Consider the following 20,940-nt stretch of genomic DNA (forward strand, 5'->3'; position numbering starts at 1 on the left):
TCTCCAGACCTCAACCCCATAGAAAATCTGTGGCGGGAGTTGAAAGTCCGTGTTGCTCGGCGACAGCCCCAAAACATCACTGCTCTCAAGAAGATCTGCATGGAGGAATGGGCCAAAATACCAGCTACTGTGTGTGCAAACCTGGTAAAGACCTATAGTAAACGTTTGACCTCTGTTATTGCCAACAAAGGTTATGTTACAAAGTATTGAGTTGTATTTTTGTTATTGACCAAATACTTATTTTCCACCCTGATTTACGAATAAATTCTTTACAAATCCTACCATGTGGATTCATGGATTTTTTTTTCACATTCTGTCTCTCACAGTTGAAGTGTACCTCTGGTGCAAATTACTGACCTCTGTCATCATTTTAGGTGGGGGAACTTGCACAATCGGTGGCTGACTAAATACTTTTTTGCCCCACTGTAAATGTTTACTGACCAATCTGCGATGCTGCTTTGTTAACAAGGCCCAGACTAAAAACTCTTTATTCACTGAAGTCAAAGGAAAAGCTGTAAGCTCAGTCTGTGGTGTCGTGTTCAAGAACCATATTTTAAATCAGCACTGTAGCTGGGCATGCACAAACTACAAGAACGTGTGTAATGAAGGGCACAGACTGGTGACTGTAGTTATGAACTGGTACCAAAGGTAGCAGCTAGCATGCTAATGTAGTAAAACCCTGTTTTTTGTGTTTTTGTGTGTGTGGAGTTTGCGTTGGAGTGTGTCAGTGTAAACTCAAACACACTTTGAAAGTGTTGACAGATTGATTTTTTTCGCTGGAACTCAACATTGCTTGTTTTATTTTATAAATTTTATAAAGAATCTGTCCACATTGGCCATAAAAACATTTTTATGTGTAATATGTGACGGTGCCTTTAAATGCCAGCAGCAGGTGGTGATGGACCTGAAGTCACAGCTGGAACGTAAACGCTCGCCAAACGCTAACAGAAAGCTGTTTGTCTGTTGTGAGGCGAGCCAGTGAAATATCACAATAAGCTCAATAAAAGGTTGCTGATTTCAGCAGACAGCCCACGCAGCTCATTAGTTTTAATTAGCCTTGTCTTCTTCTGTGGTGCTTTCTCCTCTGTCAACATCCATTAGAGCTGCTGATCAGGTTTTAAGGCCGCTGCTGTCCACCTGAAGACCTCACTCGTATTTTTAACGACTTTGTACACACGGCTGTCAAATTAGGTTCCCAAGTAAAAGCAGAAGCAGGCATGTGCTCCACAAACAAAAAACCGTTATGGCTTATTAAAAACATCCGGGCTCACTGATGAGGATTCAGACATGATGACAGATTGAGGAGGAGTGGGTGTGAAGGCTGTGGAGTGCTGTGGAGTGGATGGGAGGATGTGTGGGTGATAATGATAATTGGAGTTGGATATGTACACTGGGAATTGTCCTCATGAAACATTCATGAGGCAGAAATGAGGCGAGATCCACAGGCCGATGGCAGACAGATCACAAGAGTGCCGATTCCATATGCATCAGGCCGCCGGCTCGCCTGCCGCACGAATTGCAATCGGCTGCTGGGAGGTGGGACGTGGCAGCGGCGTGCCACATGATGTGCGCCCATGTCAAGTTTTTGTACAAAGACACCGACTGAGAGATAATTTCACACGATATCAAGGAGGAGAGCTGCCTTTGATAGATGCTCCCACAGCAGTAGCACCTGTACTCTCGGTGTGCTCAGCATTCATAGGAATATTGTAGTGAGCAGCCATCATTACACACTGATGGATGCTGGAAAAAGCCATAAATATGTTAATTCTTCAGCAGAGATGAGTTTTATTGCTCTTTCACTTTCTGAGTCGATGCACGGAGAAATAGTTGCTGAATATCAAATCTGAGATTTAAATTTTGGCCATCAGCTGTAATGATTTCACAGGTTATTTAAATAATATCTCATTGTGATAGAAAAGCTTTCAAGTTCCTCTGCACGAGCCGCTGTTTCATAAAACCCATAAACCTTGCGTTTTGCGTTTCCATAACTGCTTAGATATACCGTCCCTCGGAGAGGAAGGGCTCGTTTAAGTCTATGTGAGCTGCCGTGAGGTTAACATGGGAGCTACCAGGACGGATCTGCTGACAGACACAAAGGGGGGAGGAGTGGCCAGACATCGGTGTTTATGTGGCCCTTGATGGAACAGCAGCTGACATACCACATAATGTTTACAGTAATAATGTTGGGCCAAAAAAAAGGAAAAGCACTTATCTGCACTTATCTCACATACACACACACACACACACACACACACACTCATACATCAAGCTACTTTTTGCACAATCCACTGTCATTGCTGCACTTTTCTATTGCACTGTTGTGCCTGCACTGTTGTGTCGGCACTGTTGTCTCTGTATCGTTCTCTTCTGTCTTTGTTTTGTTTTTTTGCACACTTGCACTTTATGTAGTCCTGTGTTAATTGTCTGTTTTATGTAGCACCATTGTCTTGGAGGAACGCTGTCTTGCTTCACTATGTACTGGCAATTGTCTTTATGGTTGGAATAACAATAAAGACAGTTGACTTGACTTGAAAAGACAATTTTAAAAAGATTTTAAAAAATCTTCAGCTTCCACTGAGCCTTAGAACTGAATTCATGTCATATTTAGGTGATGAGCTCATTATATGTGCTCTACATAGAATTCTATGATGAGTACAGAGAAGTCAACGAGTTAAAGATTTTTGTTCTTCAGATCTGCTCACCGTAAAAAAGGGGCAGTGCTGCATGGAGCAGAACCTAAAGTGTTACCTGTGTTACGTTACCCCATCTCTGGCGGCAGCATGCACTCACCGTTTCCTCTCTTCTTGGGCGATTTAGAAACTCGGCTCCTATTTGATGAGGATGCTCTGCTCTCGCTCATAGAGTCGTGTGCCGAGGAGGTGCTGCCGGTTGTCTCGCTGTCTCGGATCATGCTCTCGTAGCCGCTGCTGCCCCCGCTGTGGTAAAACAGGGCGGTGCGTCCCATGGCGGGGGGCAGTTCCCCACTCAGGATGCTGCTGTTGTCACTGCCGTGCCCGCTGCTGTAGCGCTGTGGCCTCCGAGGCGCTGTGATCTTGCTGTAAGGTGATGGCAACGGCGCGTTGAGGGGTGATCCAGTGATGCCACCAGTCCTGCTGCCAGGGATGTTGCTTCCAGCTCCACCACCAAACATCTTCCTTTGGCTACCTGAAACCAACTCGCTAATCCGGCTGTTGGCTGCCCTGCCGATTGCCTGCTTGGTGCCCATAATGGTGCCTTTTACTGTCTTGCCTCCGGTTCCAGAGCGAGATGGGGACTTGCCATTGGAAGGTAGGTTGGTGTTGCACCCAGCTACGTTCTCTGGCAGTTTGGGGGAGGAGCTTGGGCTCTTCGAACTGCTGGCAGACAGCGTTCGAAGTATCAGTCCACCAGAAGCTGCTGCTCTTGATCCGTTGCCACTGCGGACCTGCCACAGTTTGCTGGTTGCTGCAAAAACACCAGCTGGAACTTGGGACGGAAAGGCCGATGTGGAGGTGGATGCCGGATCACTGAGTCTTGGCACTGATCTGTTGGATCTGCCATTTCCTCCAGATGTAGCACCACTGTTCTCTCTGAACAGCTCAGGTTTGGACCCAGCTAAGGTTGGGCTGTCGCACCTTTCCAAAGACATTAGACTCCCAAAGTACCTGGAAGAATCTTTGGCTCCTTGCATCTTCAGGCTTGAGGATGTCCTTGCAAAACTGTGTTCAGTTTTTAAGCTGGATGTCCTGTGGCTGAATGAACCAGCTCTGAGCTTGACATGCACTTCATCCTCTGAGGACTTTCCAGTGTTGCTGCTTGTTTTTAAGGCACTTGGAGACAGCACAATTCTTAATTTTTGTTCTTGACTCGACTGTCCAGACTTTGTGCTGCTTTTTTGTCCATTTGCCTTTTTTCCCAGGGATGAAAACCTCAGTGTACTGATCACTGAAGCAGCTTCTTGGGGGGTGGAAACGGTTCCTAGAGTTGTTGCGCCCCGAGTGAGTCGTGGCAATTTGATGAGAGTGTCTCCTCTCCTGCTGCTGGACTTCTCACAGCCATCAACAACCCTCTGGGCTGAAGAAGACATCTGTGTCTTTGGTGGGCGAGGTACACTGTTGCTGTTCCCTCCAGACCTCTTGGAGAAAACATTAGTCACGCCACTTCTTGTTGGCTTACTTGCAGAAAGAAACTCCGCCTCTCTGGTATCACAATAACTGCTTCGCTGAAGCAAAACATCATCCTGCCTGCCTTCCTGTCTGCTGCAGCCCACAGCTGCAGATGAGGTAGGCTTGGTTTTCCTGGGAAGACTGGAATGGGTGGCATGGCGGGGAATCTGTGTTGACACTGATGTGTTCAGGGTATTGGCTTTCACCTTCAGAGAGCCTTTTAGAGATGCTTTGGCTGACTCGGGGGAAGGAGGGCACTTAGTAAAAGATGGTTTGTTTGGGGTAGCAGGGTCGCTTTCCAGCTCTGAGAAACAGACACCGCTGTCATTTAAGGAGCTCCTAATGCCATGCTGTAAGAACGACTGTTTATGGAATATACATGGTGAGCTCAGCAGGGCGGCATTGTCTATTGTTTTATCCCTCAAGTAAAGCCTGCTTGGTGAATGAAGACCATCACCTTCAGCTGATTCACAAAGCCATGAGCCAACAGACGGCTGCTTTTTGTTGTGGGAAAGCAAACCTTGTTGGTGTTCGGTGCCAACATCAGTGCCTGGTCCCACAGCTCCTTGTAGAGAGGTATAAGCATCATATTCATCATTAATACTACTGATGATGCTGACTGGGCGAGAGCCAGCAGCTAAAGCCTGTGGAAAGCAGTTGGTGTTAAAGCTGAGGAGGTTGGAGGGACGGCCATTATCTGGGACAAGGCTGTGCGGGAGCTCCTCTATAACTGTGAACACGAGCTCGTCCTCTCCATTCAACTCCACGGGCTGCTGCAGAGTGATTGTGGTCCTCAGAAAGTCTCCGTCCAGGCATCGTCCTAACAGAGAGGCCCGGAGGTTGTTCACCTCCGTGGGGTACCTGCTTGTGTGAGCAGCTCCATCTGTGTTTAGGTTAGGGCTTATAGATTTGGGTGGCTGGTCTTGCCTCATTGCTTGTTCACTTATACCAACAGGGGGAGTCCTGCCAAGAGCCTCCTTAGGCCGAGGTGCCGTCCTCGTTGTCCTGGGTAAGGACGGTGAGGCCAGTGGCTTGGGTACAGCTCCTCTGAGGTAGACTTTCTCTCGAACTACAGGCTCTGAGTCATGGGTTGGAGCCCCCCCTGACTTTACCACACATGGCTGAACGGGGGTGCCTGAAAGCTTCTCTCCATCTGCACTCGTCCTTTTGGACGTCTTGATGAAGCCACAAGCTGAAGGTAGTTTGGGCTGATCCTGATCTGATTTGTCTATGCATGTTGTCAGTGTGCTTTCTGAGAACATGTGGGACGAGTTCTTCTCAGATTTGGGTGGAGACGTTGCCTCTGTGGGTTTAAGAGGGCCACTCTGAGCCTTCAGTGCTACTGATTTCTTCTCTGTGCCGAACATGGCCGGGCCCTCGCTGCCATCAATGCAGTCGAGTCTCTCCTGTAGTTCTGCAAACGTGTTACACTTAAAGTGGTCACCGTCGGACTTGGGTGCATCTTTGACTCGCTTTTTGTTCAGGGACGGAATAATGGGAACGAAGGAAGGCGGACCCTCGTTGTCGCTCAGCTCTCGGTCTGAGATTGCCTTCCCTCCCGGCCCAACGTAGATGACAGTGTCACAGGAGTGCTCACTGCTGGAGGAATAGTCGGGATCACTCGAGAGTAGCAGCGGAACATCCGGGTCGAGGGCCACGGTGGGAGGGTGGAAGGGTCGAAGACGAGGAGGCCGACAGGATGGGCCTTCCTCACAGGAGCTCTCCCCTCCAGATGAGCTAGAGGCATGCTGCGAATAAAAGAGAAATAATACAGAATTAACCTCCTACAGAGAGCTGGAGCATGCAGCGATTAAACTGAAGGGAAATCATTACATGAGTGCCCATGCACTGTGTTACATTAAAATGAATGTGAGTGAGATGCATATGCTGCTAACTCTGGTTTCCAATGTGGGGCGATCGTGGCTCAAGAGTTGGGCGTTCGTCTTGTAATCGGAAGGTTGCCGGTTCGAGCCCTGGCTCCGACAGTCTCGGTCGTTGTGTCCTTGGGCAAGACACTTCACCCGTTGCCTACTGGTGGCGGTCAGAGGGCCCGGTGGCGCCAGTGTCCGGCAGCCTTGCCTCTGTCAGTGCGCCCCAGGGCGGCTGTGGCTACACTGTAGCTTGCTATCACCAGTGTGTGAATGTGTGTGTGAATGGGTGGATGATTGTGTATAGTGTAAAGCGCTATACAAATACAGACCATTTACCATTCCAATCTTCAACATACAGTGTGTAAGTCTGCCTAATGAGGCTCATCTCAGCACACAAACGCCCATCCCTGTAGATACACTGGTATTGATTATCTATCAAACCATGATAGGAAAAGACGGTGAATTATGACATTCTGAACTCATTAATATAGATGTGAGGGGTTTATTGTTATCAGCCTCAAGAAATTAGTGAAAATTCATTTAGAGGCCGAAATGTTTGGAAATCCCAAAGAATGGTTTGAAGACTTTGATAACTTTTAAACCTCAGTTTGTCCTTTGAATTTGCTTTGCCTTCAGTGTTATAGATGTTTAATGTTCAGAGACAAAGACTTGAGATTTAAGTTTGAGGTGCAGTTTTCTGTGAACTTCAACCTAACAACCATCAGAACCTAATCAATCTCATCCACATGTGAGTAAATGGTTTCTGTATTGGTGATATAACATTTGGTGTTTTGCACACTGTACCAGAGATCCGTGACCTCCGCCACAACGAGCTCCAGAAAGAAAACCTGAATAAAGATGAAGCACCTTCGACTTCTTCTTCCTCATACGGTGGATGCGGGAGGCCAACTGCACCGTGGTCAACGTCTCCATGTAGCCCGCCGGGGAGTCGGAGATGTGAGCGATCATGGTGGTGCGGCAGTTGATGTTGCCCAAGGATTCGCGGAGCAGCATGGTGAGCTTGCTGTCCCTGAATAATACATTAAAAAATGCTTCGTTAGCTCAAAAAAAGGAAGACGTGCTGCGGGCATGAGAATCCCCACGGGGCCGCAGATACCATTCATTACACCGCACAACAGTTTGGCACAGATAGGCAAAAAGGAATAGGAACGATCTCTCATTTCACATTAATGAAGTCCGCTTTGAACTACACGCCACATGTGATCCAGAGGCAGAGACAGACTGAAATGTTCATGAAACTCTGCCTTTGAAAAGACCTGGACTATCGCTACAGAAGACGGATCAAACACAGAATTTACATACTACAGTCTAAGCTTTTTCTCCTTTTTAACCCAACACGACTGAACTCCAGCCACCGACTGACCTAAAATATCACAAGTCCTCGTTTGGGGGTTTTCTTTGGTTCAACTTCCACTCACTAACTTCACTCATGTAAATGTGGGAAAAAAAATCTTATTAATGGATGTGACTGGAGCATCAAACAACTCAAGGGTTGCTTGTCATTAAAAAACATGAAAACATAAAGATATCAAAGATTCTTCCATCGACAGGCTTGTATGTTAGTCTTTGAAGTCTGTGGATGATAACTGATGAGATTCTTTGGTGCAGATATTCGCTCCATAAATAAAACACGTGTGATGCTGATGGCTTCACAAACGAAAAGAAAAGGGGACGAAGGAGCGAGGTGAAAGTTCACCAATATAATTAAAAAATAGCATCCAGAAATAGGTATTAAACAGAAAAGACCAAATGTGAGGAGCAAAAAAGGACTGAACATCAGTTATCATTACTGTGACTTATTCATCAGCATAAACAACCATTTAACACTGACTGAAAGCTCATTAAAGCTCACAGCTTGACCCCCACCCCCCTCACGGGGATCATTGGTCCATCTGTTGTTTGACTGCTGTGACCTTTGATCCCATTGAGCTCATCAAAATGCCCGTACCTGTAGGGAACGTGCTTGGCTCCATTGGCAAGGGCGAGGATGACATTTCCCAGCGCCGAGAGCGACAGACACTGACCCCCGCCCCCCTCTCGGGTCCTGCTGATGTCCGTCTCGCAGCTGCCCAAATCCAAGAGGTGAAGGCGACTCCGACCGGACACTGCCATGCAGATTGGGAGGGCTTTATAGTGTATAACACTGCCTGCTTAACTGCTCATTAGTTCTGAGACAACAATCTATTCCTTAGTCTATAGACAGAAACATAATCAATAGCTTTGGTAATAACTTATTGGCTGCTTTGAATCATTTATCAGGAACCAAGCACCCATTAGGGTAAAGACATCTCTTCCTTATCTGTGAATGATAGGAATCATGTAAAATGCCTGTGGGCTGTGTGCGAGCTGAAGTAAAGTCCTGCAGCAAATCTCAAGTCATCAGATCATGCTTCCAATACATTACTAACCAAATGTAGAAACATATATACGCCTGCATGCATGTGCAAATGTTAAAGAAGCTTCATCTGAACACGTCCCAAATGCATCCCGCTAAGCTTCAGTATCAGTCTGATCCGCTCAGTTTAACTGCCTGCTCATTTCATTAATTCAGAGTAATGATGGCGAGAACCATTAACCGGCCACATCAGCAAGATTTAGAAAGTGCTGAGCGCCACTGAGTGGATGCTTTTCCACAGCTCTATAAACACTGCAGGATGCCAAGCCATCAGGGCTTGTTAGTCATGCAGATTTATTCCAGCATAAAAGCCCAATAACGGAGGAAGCGGCTCTGCTGACAGGTAGGCGTGGGTGGAGGCAGCGTTAGTGTAGCTGCTCTGCTTGTAAATGCTCCTGTTGAGCATGTTAGCAATTCAACACCAAGCTAATTAGCAGCTACATGTTTGGAGTTTGGAAAAAAAGAGCTAACGGCTAATTGAGCTGCCAAATTTCACAGCTGCATGGTCGCTAATGGGGGCTTTTATTTTTGTCCCGGGGTCAGAACCTCTAACCTGCTGCTGCTCCAAGTCCTTGCTGAGCTGATGAATCTGCAGCTGGAGCGTGTGTGCAGGTCTGTGTACTGCTGGAAGGTTTAAGGATTATCACATCTCGCTTCAGCTGAACCAAATAAGCCTTTCAGACTTCATTTAGGGTTTTCAATGACATGCTGAGTACCAGTTTCTCTTCAAAGCGCCCTGCTTTTTCCCAGATCCACAGTTTGTATGGAATGAATTGCAACCTTGCCTTCACCTTCAGAAACGTCTGTGAACATCTCAACAGGAAGGGAGACCAAGCACAATGCTAACGCTAACCATGGAGGCACAAACTCAGAGAGCTCCACCCAGCCTGAATCTCTCACCCATTTCATCGGAGCATGTCCAGTTACTTGTCTGACACCGTGTCAGAAGTGAACCATGTAGAGCATTAGTCCATCATGTATCTGCTTAACCTGCCATCAGTGTTCTCTTTGGTTAGTCTCAGCCTTCAAAACGTGGAGTCCACAAACCAACAGGTGTCAGACGAGTGAGGTGTATGTTCCTGATATACTATCAGTTCCCTCAGTGATCTCAAGTTTGAATTTTAAAGGGTTTAGGTTTTATTGCTTGAGGTTGTGCTTCCTGATAACAAACATACTGAAAAGAGGAAGAAGCTGAGAAACTGGTCCACAAATATGAGTAGAGTTTTAACATCACAGCAACTTTTAATAATTCTGGCAAAATATCAGTTACGACCACGCACACACTCACTGGCTGCCTTGTTGTTCTTGTCCTGCCTCTCCTGGTAGAGGTGCAGGGTAAACAGGAAGTGGGAGTTCCTTCGGACTTCCTGGTTGTTCGGCATTCGGTTGCTCTTCCTCGCTGCCAGGGCGGCGTCCAGGAAGGATGCTGCTCGCTCGGCACTGCTCGCCCGAACCTCTATCTGGTTCTGCAGCTGATAGAAAGAGCTAATGAGATGCAGATAAGCTGGGACTGAGGTGGCTGCACAGAACAGAGGCATGCTTCATAGTGAAATGCTGCGGGCTAGCATGAAAGTCCATGTTTTCAGCTTCTGCTTGCAGGTGTATATGATGAAGATCCTGCAGTAAGAAAGAGCTCTTCTTCTCTGTTCATATAAATCCAACTTAGATTTATATATACACAGAGTCTGAGAGCTACCACAGGACAGGGGGAAGAGGATGGATGGATTCACATTCAGATTTCACTGAGCTATGACCCTGGTGGAAGCTGTATTTATCCAATATTGATGTCTTTCTCCTGACTCAGTTTAACATCAGGCACAATTAAAACACATAGGCATCTTGCAATCAGGCACAGACACTGCCAAGAGTTTACCCCATATTAGTCAGGCTCGGACTGAAACAAAGCTTTAAATCATTCTGCAGCACAGAAACCAGACTGTGATCATCTTCCTGCCATCTGCAGCTCTGTGATGTTCTTCTGGCTCAAAGTAGAAATCCTTCTTTACTCTTAGAGAGAAAATGAACGAGATAAAAGTTAAAGTAAGACAGAATGAGGTTTGATAAAGGAAAAAAAGGAAGGATGTCAGAATGAGAGGAGAAAATAAGATAAAACAAGCTGAACGAGTTGGAGGAGGAAGGTCAGGACTAATTGGACAGATGTCAACAGTGAAGAAGTCTCTAGAGTGAACAGGAGTTCAGTGAGTAGGTCAGGGACAGACAAAGAGAAGGAAAGGAGGAGATGGCGAGGTCTTTTGGAAAGGGAACGGCATGAGTGGCCCGGATGACTGGATGAACATATTGGATATCATGTTGAGCTGTAATCATTAGTTATATATCATCTAATCACAGTCCTCGGTTTATATCAGAGGCCAGTTTGTGTGATTGGTTAAAACGTGCTCAAAGTGCGAGTTGTTTCCTGTACCTGGGATCCACAGATGGGATCTTCTCTCAGCAACACGGCGGGGCCTGGTGCCTCCTGGTGCCCTGCCACCGCCAGTTCGGCCAAGAGGTCGGTGAGCGTCTCCTCGCGGCCGGAGATCTCCACAGCCGACACTCTGACTGAGAAACAAGCTCCGGACTTTTCCTTCTGGTCCTCGATCACCTTGAACAGCCAGGAGATTGCCGTTGGAGCCACACCCAGGCTCTGGGTGGAGCAGTCCCGACCAATCATGGTGTACGTCTTACCTGTGGAGGCAGGGTCAACTCAACAATCATGTGACTTTTCAGAATTATGTCTTTGTGTGTGTGGGTGGCGTATCATGTGTTTACCCAGGTGAGCATGCCCGAAGCAGAAGATGCAGCCGTCTGCGCCATTCACCACCGACTGGATGACCTCTGCCACCGTTCCTGAACACACTTCAGCCTAGAAGAGAGAAGCCAGCGATCACTTAGAGCACCTCCACTGTCACAGCGCCTCATACATAATAATAAACACAGTACAGTATTTATGACAAGCTTTAGGTCAGAGATGTTGGAGCACTTGGTGTACCGAAGCCCGCTGCTGACATGCCAGTAACAGCATGGCAGGTATGTGACCTGCTGCAGGTAACCAGAGCAGGAAAAGTCACTTAGGACCAGCTGTGAGTGACAAAGTGAATCCTTCCCCATGTGGATGCCTTGACTTTAAAGCTGAGCTTACACACCTGAGGGGTGTCCTACAAAGGAAGTTCAACATATCCAGGCTTCCTCTGAGTTAGCTAACTCAACTAAACCTGGAACCTCAGTCAGAGATCATGGGTCTCATCATTGTGGTTATCAACTTTCTCTGTTGTGGCTCTCTGCTCCCTGTGAGCTCCACCTTCTCCAATCAGAGACGATATCAGATGAGACGATGATAAAATCTAACAGTAAAATAGTCTTAAAGATAAAAGTGGCAGAAACTGGTTAATCTAGTGATTTGTGTCACACAGCAGTAAATTCAAGATATGAATGGCAGTGAATGATGTGTCTGGGTACGCTCAGTGCTGCTGTTTGTTTCTAAGGTGATGGCTGCACATATAACATTCATATCACACTGAAAGCAAGATGTAAATAAGAGAATTTGTAAAAATCTAGTGCTTCCAGATGATTTTAAACCAAATGAGTGTTCAGCGTCCATTACCATGGTGATTTAGGAGGTAAAAAAGAGACAGCTCAGTAAACGAAAGAAATCATCAGCAGGAATACATAAACATGTAGAATTACAGGAAGAGTTCTGATAAAAACAAACAAACCAAAAATAGTTGTTGTATATCTATTACTTAATTACTTTGATGGAGTTTGAGTATCTTGACTTTTCTAGTGCCTTAAATACAATCTGGCCCTGTCTGCTCCAGGACAAAGTGAACAGGATGCAGGTGGACCCCTGCCTGGTCGCTTGGAACTCCAACTACCTCACTGACAGACCACAGTACGTCAGGCTGAAGGACATCACGTCTGACACTGTGGTCAGTAGCACAGGGGCACCACAGGGAACTGTGCTGTCCCCTCTTCTCTTCACCCTGTACACCTCTGACTTCTGCTATAACTCTGAATTATGCCATATTCAAGTGTGCAGATGACACGGCCATCATGGGGTGTACCTGGGATGATCAGGAAGAGGAGTACAGGAGTCTGGTGAGCAACTTTGTCAGATGCAGTCACACAAACCACCTGCAACTCAACACCTCAAAGACCAAGGAACTGGTTGTGGACTTCGGGAGGTCCAGACCAGGTCCACTGCCAGTTCAGATAGAGGGAGAAGAGGTGGAGGTGGTCAACACATACAAGGTGGCTGTGGGTCAGGTGGTAGAGCAGATCAGCTACTAATTGGAAGGTTGGTGGTTCGATCCTTGGCTTCCCCAGTCTGCATGCCTTGGGCAAGATACTAACCCCAAGTTGCCCTCCGATGCGTTCATTGGAGTGTTAATGTTTATTACTTGAGTCACTTTATCACTTGAGTTTAGAAGTGCTTGTATGTATGTATGTGAATGGGTAAACGAGGCATGTTGTATACAGTGCTTTGAGTACTCCGGGAGAGTAGAAAAGCGCTATCTAAGTATCAGTCCATTTACCATTTACAAGTACCTCAGGCTCTGGGTCGACAACAAGCTGAGGTCCTAGAGTATTTAAAAGTAGAATGGGAGGGAGAGCCTTCAGTTTTCAGGCCCCTCTTCTGTGGAACCAGCTTCCAGTTTGGATTCGGGAGACAGACACTATGTCTACTTTCAAGATTAGGCTTAAAACTTTCCTTTTTGCTAAAGCATATAGTTAGGGCTGGACCAGGTGACCCTGAATCCTCCCTTAGTTATGCTGCAATAGACGTAGGCTGCAGGGGGATTCCCATGATGCATTGAGTTTTTCCTTTCCAGTCACCTTTCTCACTCACTATGTATTAATAGACCTCTCTGCATTGAATCATATCTGTTATTAACCTCTGTCTGTCTTCCACGGCATGTCTTTTATCCTGTCTTCCTTCTCTCACCCCAACCGGTCGCAGCAGATGGCCGCCCCTCCTTGAGCCTGGTTCTGCCGGAGGTTTCTTCCTGTTAAAAGGGAGTTTTTCCTTCCCACTGTCGCCAAAGTGCTTGCTCATAGGGGGTCATATGATTGTTGGGTTTTTCTCTGTATCTATGAAGCGCCTTGAGGCGACTTTTGTTGTGATTTGGCGCTATATAAATAAAATTGAATTGAATTGAAACATCTGCAGGAAGCTCCTGAGGATGTTTTACCAGGCGGTGGTTGCTGGTGTACTGTTCTATGCTGTGGTGTGCTGGAGGAGCAGCACAGCAAAAAAGAACTAATCCAGACTGGAAAAACTAATCAGGAATGCTGGCTCTGTGGTCGGCATGAAGCTGGACACTCTGGTGACAGTGGCAGAGAAAAGGACATTAAAGAAACTGCTGGACATTATGGACAATGCTGGGCATCCTCTGCACCTTGTCATAAATAATCAGAGGAGCCTATTCAGCGACAGGTTGCTTCTCCCAAAGTAAAGAACCAACAGACTTAAAAACTCCTTTGTCCCACATGCCATCAAACTGTTTAACTCCCCGTTGGAAGGGAGAGGGAGGGGAGACAGGAGGACAAAGGATGACAGGAAACATCTGAGCTGTAGTGCTTTTTTTCACTGTGCAATATTTGCAGTATTTTTTTTCTTACATACGACTGTGCAATAATGACTGTGCAATAGACTCACTCAAGTGTGCAATCCAGTTGTATTCCTATTTATCCCTATTATATATTCTGTATTTGTATGTGTGTTTATATGGTATATTTATGCTCATATCCTTACTCTCATTCCCCTTTATTGTATCTGTAACATGCAACTTCTGCTGGTGCTGTGCTACTGGACACTGAATTTTCCGGAGGAACCCACCCGAGGGATTAATACAGTTTCATCTAATCTCTAATATCTAATAGAGTATCTATCTAATAGACTCCAATTTGTTCATGTAAATGGAGAGTCCTCTTCACACACTAAGGTTAATTATGGAGTTCCACAGGGTTCAGTGCTAGAATCATTTCTGTTTACATTATACATGCTTCCCTTAGGCACCATTGTCAGAAGACAAAGCATACACTGTCACTGTTATGCAGATGACACCCAACTTTATCTGTCCATGAAGCCAGATAACACACATCGATTTGTTAAACTGCAGGAATGTCTTAAAGACATAAAGACCTGGATGACCAGGATTTTCTGGATTTTCTGCTTCTAGATGCAGATAAAACTGAGGTTATTGTACTCGGCCCTGAAAATCTTAGAAATATGGTATCTAACCAGATTCTTACAGTGGATGGCATTACCTTGACTTGCAGTAACACTGTGATGAACCTTGAAGTCATTTTTGTCCAGGATATGTCCTTCAATGCACATATTAAACAAATATGTAGGACTGCTTTCTTTCATTTGTGTGAGAAGTGACTTTCACAACAACGATTGACTGTTGAGGAAACTGTTGGTGTGATCTAGTGCTATATACATAAAACTGAAATGAATAAGAATGAGGGAAGTCTCTTATTGGTGCACTTTGTCCAGCAGTCAGACACCTGAGCGTGGACTCCACACTGACCCAGGTGTTTTCTCTAATTCTCCAATAAAACTCGTGTTAAACATGAAACCATTATACTGTATCACCAATGCAGTCAGGTGTCTAAAAAGAGAGAAGATCTGCAGCCCAGCAGGCACGATGATGCTGAGTGCCATGTTGTTTGTTTGGAGGAGCTGAAAACTGAACATCATAAACATGTTTTTATGAATCTATCTGCAGGTTTATGTCACATCACAGATACAAACATTCTGCACTGACACTCACACACACACACACACACACACACACAGCGCTGTGATCTGTCTGCTGCTGTCATTGCTCTTTGTGGGTAAACAGCGTGCTGACACGTTGCTGATGAAGAGCTCAAACCTTCGTGCGTGCCCTGAATTTAGATTTTTATTCAGAAAACTCTGAAAGTTTCACTTTAAACTGTTCATTCTGCGTCACCAGCAGCAGGTCTGTGCAGCTAAATTATCAGCTGTAACGTTACCCACACTAATCCCCGGAAGAAGATATGGTAAAGTTCCTGATGCTGGAGAACTCACCTGGGAGGCGTCCTGCGAGAAGATGGCATCAAAGGTGAAGGTCTTTGGCGCTGAGGCTGAGGACCGTCTCTGGGCCGACGTCTCGCACAGCGTGAGCTGCTTCTTCCTGCCGTCGACCTTCAGGAAGGACATGGACTCCGAGGACTCATCCTGGACCGAGCAGATCCGGACCATGACTCTGACCTGACGACAGACAGGAAGCATGAAGCACAGAGAAGACTGCTGCGTTCATCAAGTCTCTGGCTGGACAATGGAGTTGCATCATGAAACGTTAAACTAAGCCAGAGGTGCTCAAATAGTGATAGATGGTTGGCCTGAACGTGGCCACGTTTGCTTCGCCTGCAGCCGTTCGTTATCTTGGGTACAAGTGTTCAGAGATATTGACACCGAGTTGGAAGGAAACTGTGCTTCTTTGACTTTGTTTAGTTAAACTTTGATTTGATTTTTTCTACCTGCTGTTTAGTTTTGTTTTCCATGTGGTTTTCACTGAGTTTGCGTTAGATCACCTGACTCAGATCACCTGATACACACCATCAACTGTTTGCGCTGAAAGAAGCTCAGAATCAGCCGTAAAGCCTGCAGAGACGTCCTGAGCTCTTCTTCAGGTATTCCAGGATGAAATTTTAGACTGTAATCAGAGCTGGACTGAGCAGGGAGTCACACTGCTTTCCTGACCTTTGACCTTCAACAGCCCGTGTCCCTCAGCCTTCTGAAGGGTTTTATTGTGCTGTCATAGAGCTGCTGAGCTGGTGGCGAGGAGTTCAAGTTTACAGCCAATAATGAGACGGAGCAGTTTTTAAACGACGAGTCTCTGCGAGCCAGCTCCTCTGTCACCATGGATACAGACAGGAAGCAGCTTGAAAGTCGCCATCTGATCCAGTCACAGCTAATTTTATGTGTTCCAGTCACTCAGCACTAGGGGTGGGTTTTGATTATTGATTTTCAGATTAAAATCGATTCTAGCTTGAATAACGCAATATCGATTCATTAAAATCTTAAATGAATATAAATTTAAATATAAATTTATTATGCCCGAAATGCCAGAATCTCAGGTTAAACCTCACAAAATTTTGACAACAACCAAACAGCTAAAAACGTAAATGAGAGCAGGTACACAGATTCTGCACAAAGACCTAAACACAAAGCCCGGACCCGCCGTCGGATCAGAATTTGTGAGATGTCGGCTTTCTCGCCTGACTGCATGTACACGGACACGCCATCAGGGCTGAAAGCCGACAGCTCACAGATTTGGATGTGTCAGCATTGTGCATTGTGTTTACGTCTTTTTTTGCGCTAGATTATTAAGCTGTAGGCTATGTCTCTCTCCAACCAAATTTGACTGAACCAGCAGCAAAAGAAGATCCAAACTACGCTTCACATTTCACTTCACATTTCGCTTCACATAAACATCGTCATGAATTCTTTCTTTTGCTGTTTTGCTTCCACCACGGTAAAATGACACTTCATGCACAGCTCTCTCTCTCTCAGTGCACTTCAAAAACACTTTCCCATCTAAAAATCTCTGTTTTCTGCATTATTTGCTTGCTTATTATGCACAAGTCTACTGTTATGTACAGCGCTGTTGGCCGCTGTTTTTTTTTTTTTTTTAATTTAACTGACTTCTGACAAGAAAGCCTCATTTCTTTTGTTCAATACTGAAGAAATGTAAACTTTTTAATATCATGTGATATTGCAAAACACTTAGCTGTGTCTCTAATTAAACCTCTGTAACTTTGCTTTCACTTCAGCAACATCAGGTAATGTTCATATGTAGATTAATGGTTTTCTTCTGTTTTTGTTTTACTGCAGAATATTTTTAAGGTGGTTATCTGCTATAAAAAGACAGGTCAGGAAATTCTCCTTCATGTTTTTCTGTGTTTTCGCTTTGTTACTTTGACACAAAAGCATTTGTTGTGCTGCTTACACAAATGTCAGTTTTCTTTTTAAAGATATAAAAATATGGATATGTACTGATAAATGATCAGAATTATAATATTTCTGTCTGTCTGAGGCAAATTTCCCTGATTCAAATCAAATCGAATCGAATCATGGATCAAATCAAATCGGGACCTTGTGAATCGGAATCAATTCTAGAAATTCTAGAAATCAGTGACGATACCCAGCCCTACTCGGCACATTTATGTTCAATCACAAATGTTTTTACAGGATTTTTTCTTCATTTTTTCTTTCACCTGATCAGTAACATCCAAATAAAACCCTAAAACTGAAGCTCCGCCTTCCTGGACAGTCTGTTAGTGCAGACGTATGATGTCATTAAAAATGCTCCAAAAAGCTCCAATAGCACAAACACAGCACAGAGGTCCAGTTTAGCTGAAGCTAGCAGCTACAACCACTTGTGTCACTTGTCAGTCAGAGAGGCCACACCCCTAATAATTCAAACACAGCTGTTATAGAGGGACACATATTTATAGAGACCAAACAGTTTGTGTATCAGGCTGTAAACATGTGAGCACTGACTTCCTGCTGCCTCTGCTGGACGTCAGAGGAAGTGCATGTTTCAGTGCAGTGTTGCAGAAGCAGGCTGGGTCAGATCCTCGCTGTGATATTTTCTGATTAAAGGTACAGTATCAATAGATAGCAAAGATAGCAAATAGCAAAAATCTGAAGGGCTGCTTTCAAACTGCAGAGCTTCAAACAGAAACAGCTCTGACCTCAGTCTGAACTCAGAGTTTGATATCACTCACGATGAAGTGTTTACACCCAGAATCCAGCTCAGGCTCTCTCGCCCACACAGAGAGCAGCCAGAGGCCATGATGAGAAGTTTTAAGACATTAAAGAGAATAACTGCAGGTTCAGAGGAATGAACGCAGCGCTGAATGCAAACGAGAGAAGAGACGGCAGTCAGAGTGAACACTTACCTCTGACTCTTCCTGTTTCCAGGAGTTCATCTAATGTCACTAAATTCTTACAAAGTCAAATCAAGAAGCATGTGCAGAGGAGGGATGGTAGAAGATGGAGATGGAGTAGCAGAGAAGGCTCATGGATGAAGAAGTACATGCAGAGGTGGATGCTAGGATAGGAGGAGATGGAGGCAGGTGATCTGCTGTGCAGACCATTAAAGAAAAAGAAGAAGAATACGAGCAGCTTCAGTTTTCTTAATGAGACCTTTGTGTTCAGATCAGAAGGAAAGAAGAAGGAGAAAGATGAAATGATGAGCTACATTGTGAGTAGTTTGTAGGTGTTGGCAGTGACTCTGTTAGTTCAGTGTAAGGTGCAGGAGCAGAGATGTATGATCCTCCTAACTTCACCGCGTCTCCTTTAAAATGCTCTTTCATTTCTGTCCTTGCCTCATTAACCGATGCCCACATGTTGCATTGGCAGGATGCAGATGTGAGCTCCTGCAGCTGCCGGCGGATGGAGATGAAGGAAGCTGAGCTGCAGCGAGGAGACATGGAGTCCCTACATGGTGCCAGCAGCACACCCTGACCTGTGGGGACCTCACACAGAGCCCACCTGCTGCAGGAGGCATCACCTGACATCTGAATGCCAGCAGAGAGCTTCCTCTTCAGGATTCAGGCACACTTACTGCTGCAGTCACAGCAGCTGGCAGACTCTCAGAGTCATAGGAAGAGTTTAGGGGGATGATGAGGGCTTCACATGGACGGAGAGTCATCAAACTCAAACACGTCAGTGAACCATGTATGTCTGCGAGTCTCAGTTCGGTGCTTCTTTGTGTCAGCAGAGATGAGAGAGCACAGAAATGAGGAGCTCACGCTTCAAGCTAACGGTGCGCCAGAGTTACCTGGCTCACCAGTCAGCTGTGAGCGAGGTAAAGCATCTTCACCAAACCTGAAGAAGTGCGGTTGATTCTTTCTGAGCTCCTTAGAGCTTACAGTGACCTGGTACCCTCCCCTCCCCTACACCCCCACCGCTGACTTCAAGGCTCAACTCCATCAGCTGAGCAGGTAAAGTCCCAGTAGCTACATCCATCAGATCCAGACTAACACCACACCATCTCACCTTTCCCATCCCCGGCGTGTCCTTCACCTTTGACCCAGCTCGAAGGAGACATGGTGGGACGGCAGGCGGGGAGAGCTGCAAGGCCCCGCTGAAGCCCCCGGTGTAAAGCAGCGGTTCTGGGGACTCGCCGGGCGGGGAGGCGGAGCCGGGTGGGGACTTCTTTCTGCGGGACAGACTGAGCTTGTGAGCCGCCCTGAAGACACAAAACACAGAAACAGAGTCAGAGAGCACCGAGCTGCACCCAAACACATCGTTTAACAGGAAATAAAAGAAAACATAAAATAAGATCAGAGAGAGAGAAGAGCTGATCTGAGACTGAGTATTAAGAGATGAGTTTAAGGTCCATGTCAAACACAGGCAGAGAGAGAAGGGAGGAGGAGGCTCAAACTCTTCCTCCCGGCGCCTCCTCCCAGACAGATACTATACTCATTATTGCCTCCAACCACCGGCAGGACTCACTGCCAACGTCACATTTACCAGAGAGAGAGAGAGAGAGAGAGTGTCTGTGTGTGTGTGTGTGTGTCTGTGTGTGACCGTGTGTGTCCGAGGGTGGAGCAGCAGCATCTCCTGGTGGGTTGGAGATAGATGGAGATAGATACAGCAGTACATGCAGAGAAAGAAAGAGGATGAAAAACGTCCCGCTCCCATCAAACTGCGGCGCTGCATCACAACAAGAGAGCAAAGCACTCTGCGAAAGCAGAGCCACCAGCGACCAGGGCCACAAGGAAGGCACCTGTGTTTTGGTCTTGGGTTGTTCCCCACTGCAGAGACCACAGCTGGCGGTCACACAGGTCAACTGATTATCTTATCGAATTGATGCTTTTGCTCTAAAGTTGTTTTTACATTTCAAACCTCTCTCACCCCCAATTTTCACCTCAAGAAAATTCAAAGTAAGTACAAAAAAACCCTACTCTGATTATTTTATTTGATCCCAGTCATGCAGCTCTCTCTAGGCTCAGCATTAGGATGCTAATGAACTTGCTCCGTCGCTCAGAGTCATTAAAGCATGCTTAACATTCGGTTACTTCACGAAGAAAATGTGAAGCTCGGCAAACATGGTGATGAAGATACCGCCATAGAGGGTGCAGATCGTCCACACATCTGCTCAGGTAAACCTGAACACAGTTTATCTGTTTACGCACTGTGGGAGAGCCACAGCCTGATCATTGTGTTTAACCAGGTACGTATTAACCTGTGCTAACCCTCGGCATAACCGACATTCTCTGTGCACGTCACCTAACAGGAACTCATCCGCATTGATGGCGGTTACGTCCTTCTGCGGCTGACACACTTCTTTAAAGGACTTTTTAATGCTAATGCAGATGTGCTGATGCTCTGACACCATCACCATCCACACCCACCCGTGATCTGAGACATGTGATCTACATTTACACAATTTCACGTGTTAGCTTGAATGATGGTGTTTCAGTGATGTCACAGGGTTAGGGATGACTCCATCTTCTCTGA

At 45.9% G+C, this 20,940-nt stretch overlaps 1 protein-coding gene across 3 annotated transcripts in view; it reads right to left on the reverse strand.

Moving 5' to 3' along the window:
- kif26aa (kinesin family member 26Aa) overlaps positions 1-20,940 on the reverse strand; it is a 65,768-nt gene that overhangs the window by 12,647 nt on the left and 32,181 nt on the right. For all 3 annotated transcript variants that reach the window (XM_040018369.1, XM_040018370.1, XM_040018371.1), the window contains 8 exons: positions 19,474-19,666; positions 15,493-15,675; positions 11,205-11,298; positions 10,858-11,120; positions 9,724-9,907; positions 7,989-8,145; positions 6,887-7,049; positions 2,794-5,896 (listed from right to left, as the gene is read on the reverse strand). In XM_040018369.1, the coding sequence (XP_039874303.1) occupies positions 2,794-5,896; positions 6,887-7,049; positions 7,989-8,145; positions 9,724-9,907; positions 10,858-11,120; positions 11,205-11,298; positions 15,493-15,675; positions 19,474-19,666 (4,340 nt within the window). The remainder of the gene's footprint in view (positions 1-2,793; positions 5,897-6,886; positions 7,050-7,988; positions 8,146-9,723; positions 9,908-10,857; positions 11,121-11,204; positions 11,299-15,492; positions 15,676-19,473; positions 19,667-20,940) is intronic.

The sequence above is a fragment of the Simochromis diagramma genome, unplaced genomic scaffold, assembly GCF_900408965.1.
Source record: "Simochromis diagramma unplaced genomic scaffold, fSimDia1.1 OVJJ01000802.1, whole genome shotgun sequence".
Taxonomy (NCBI): domain Eukaryota; kingdom Metazoa; phylum Chordata; class Actinopteri; order Cichliformes; family Cichlidae; genus Simochromis; species Simochromis diagramma.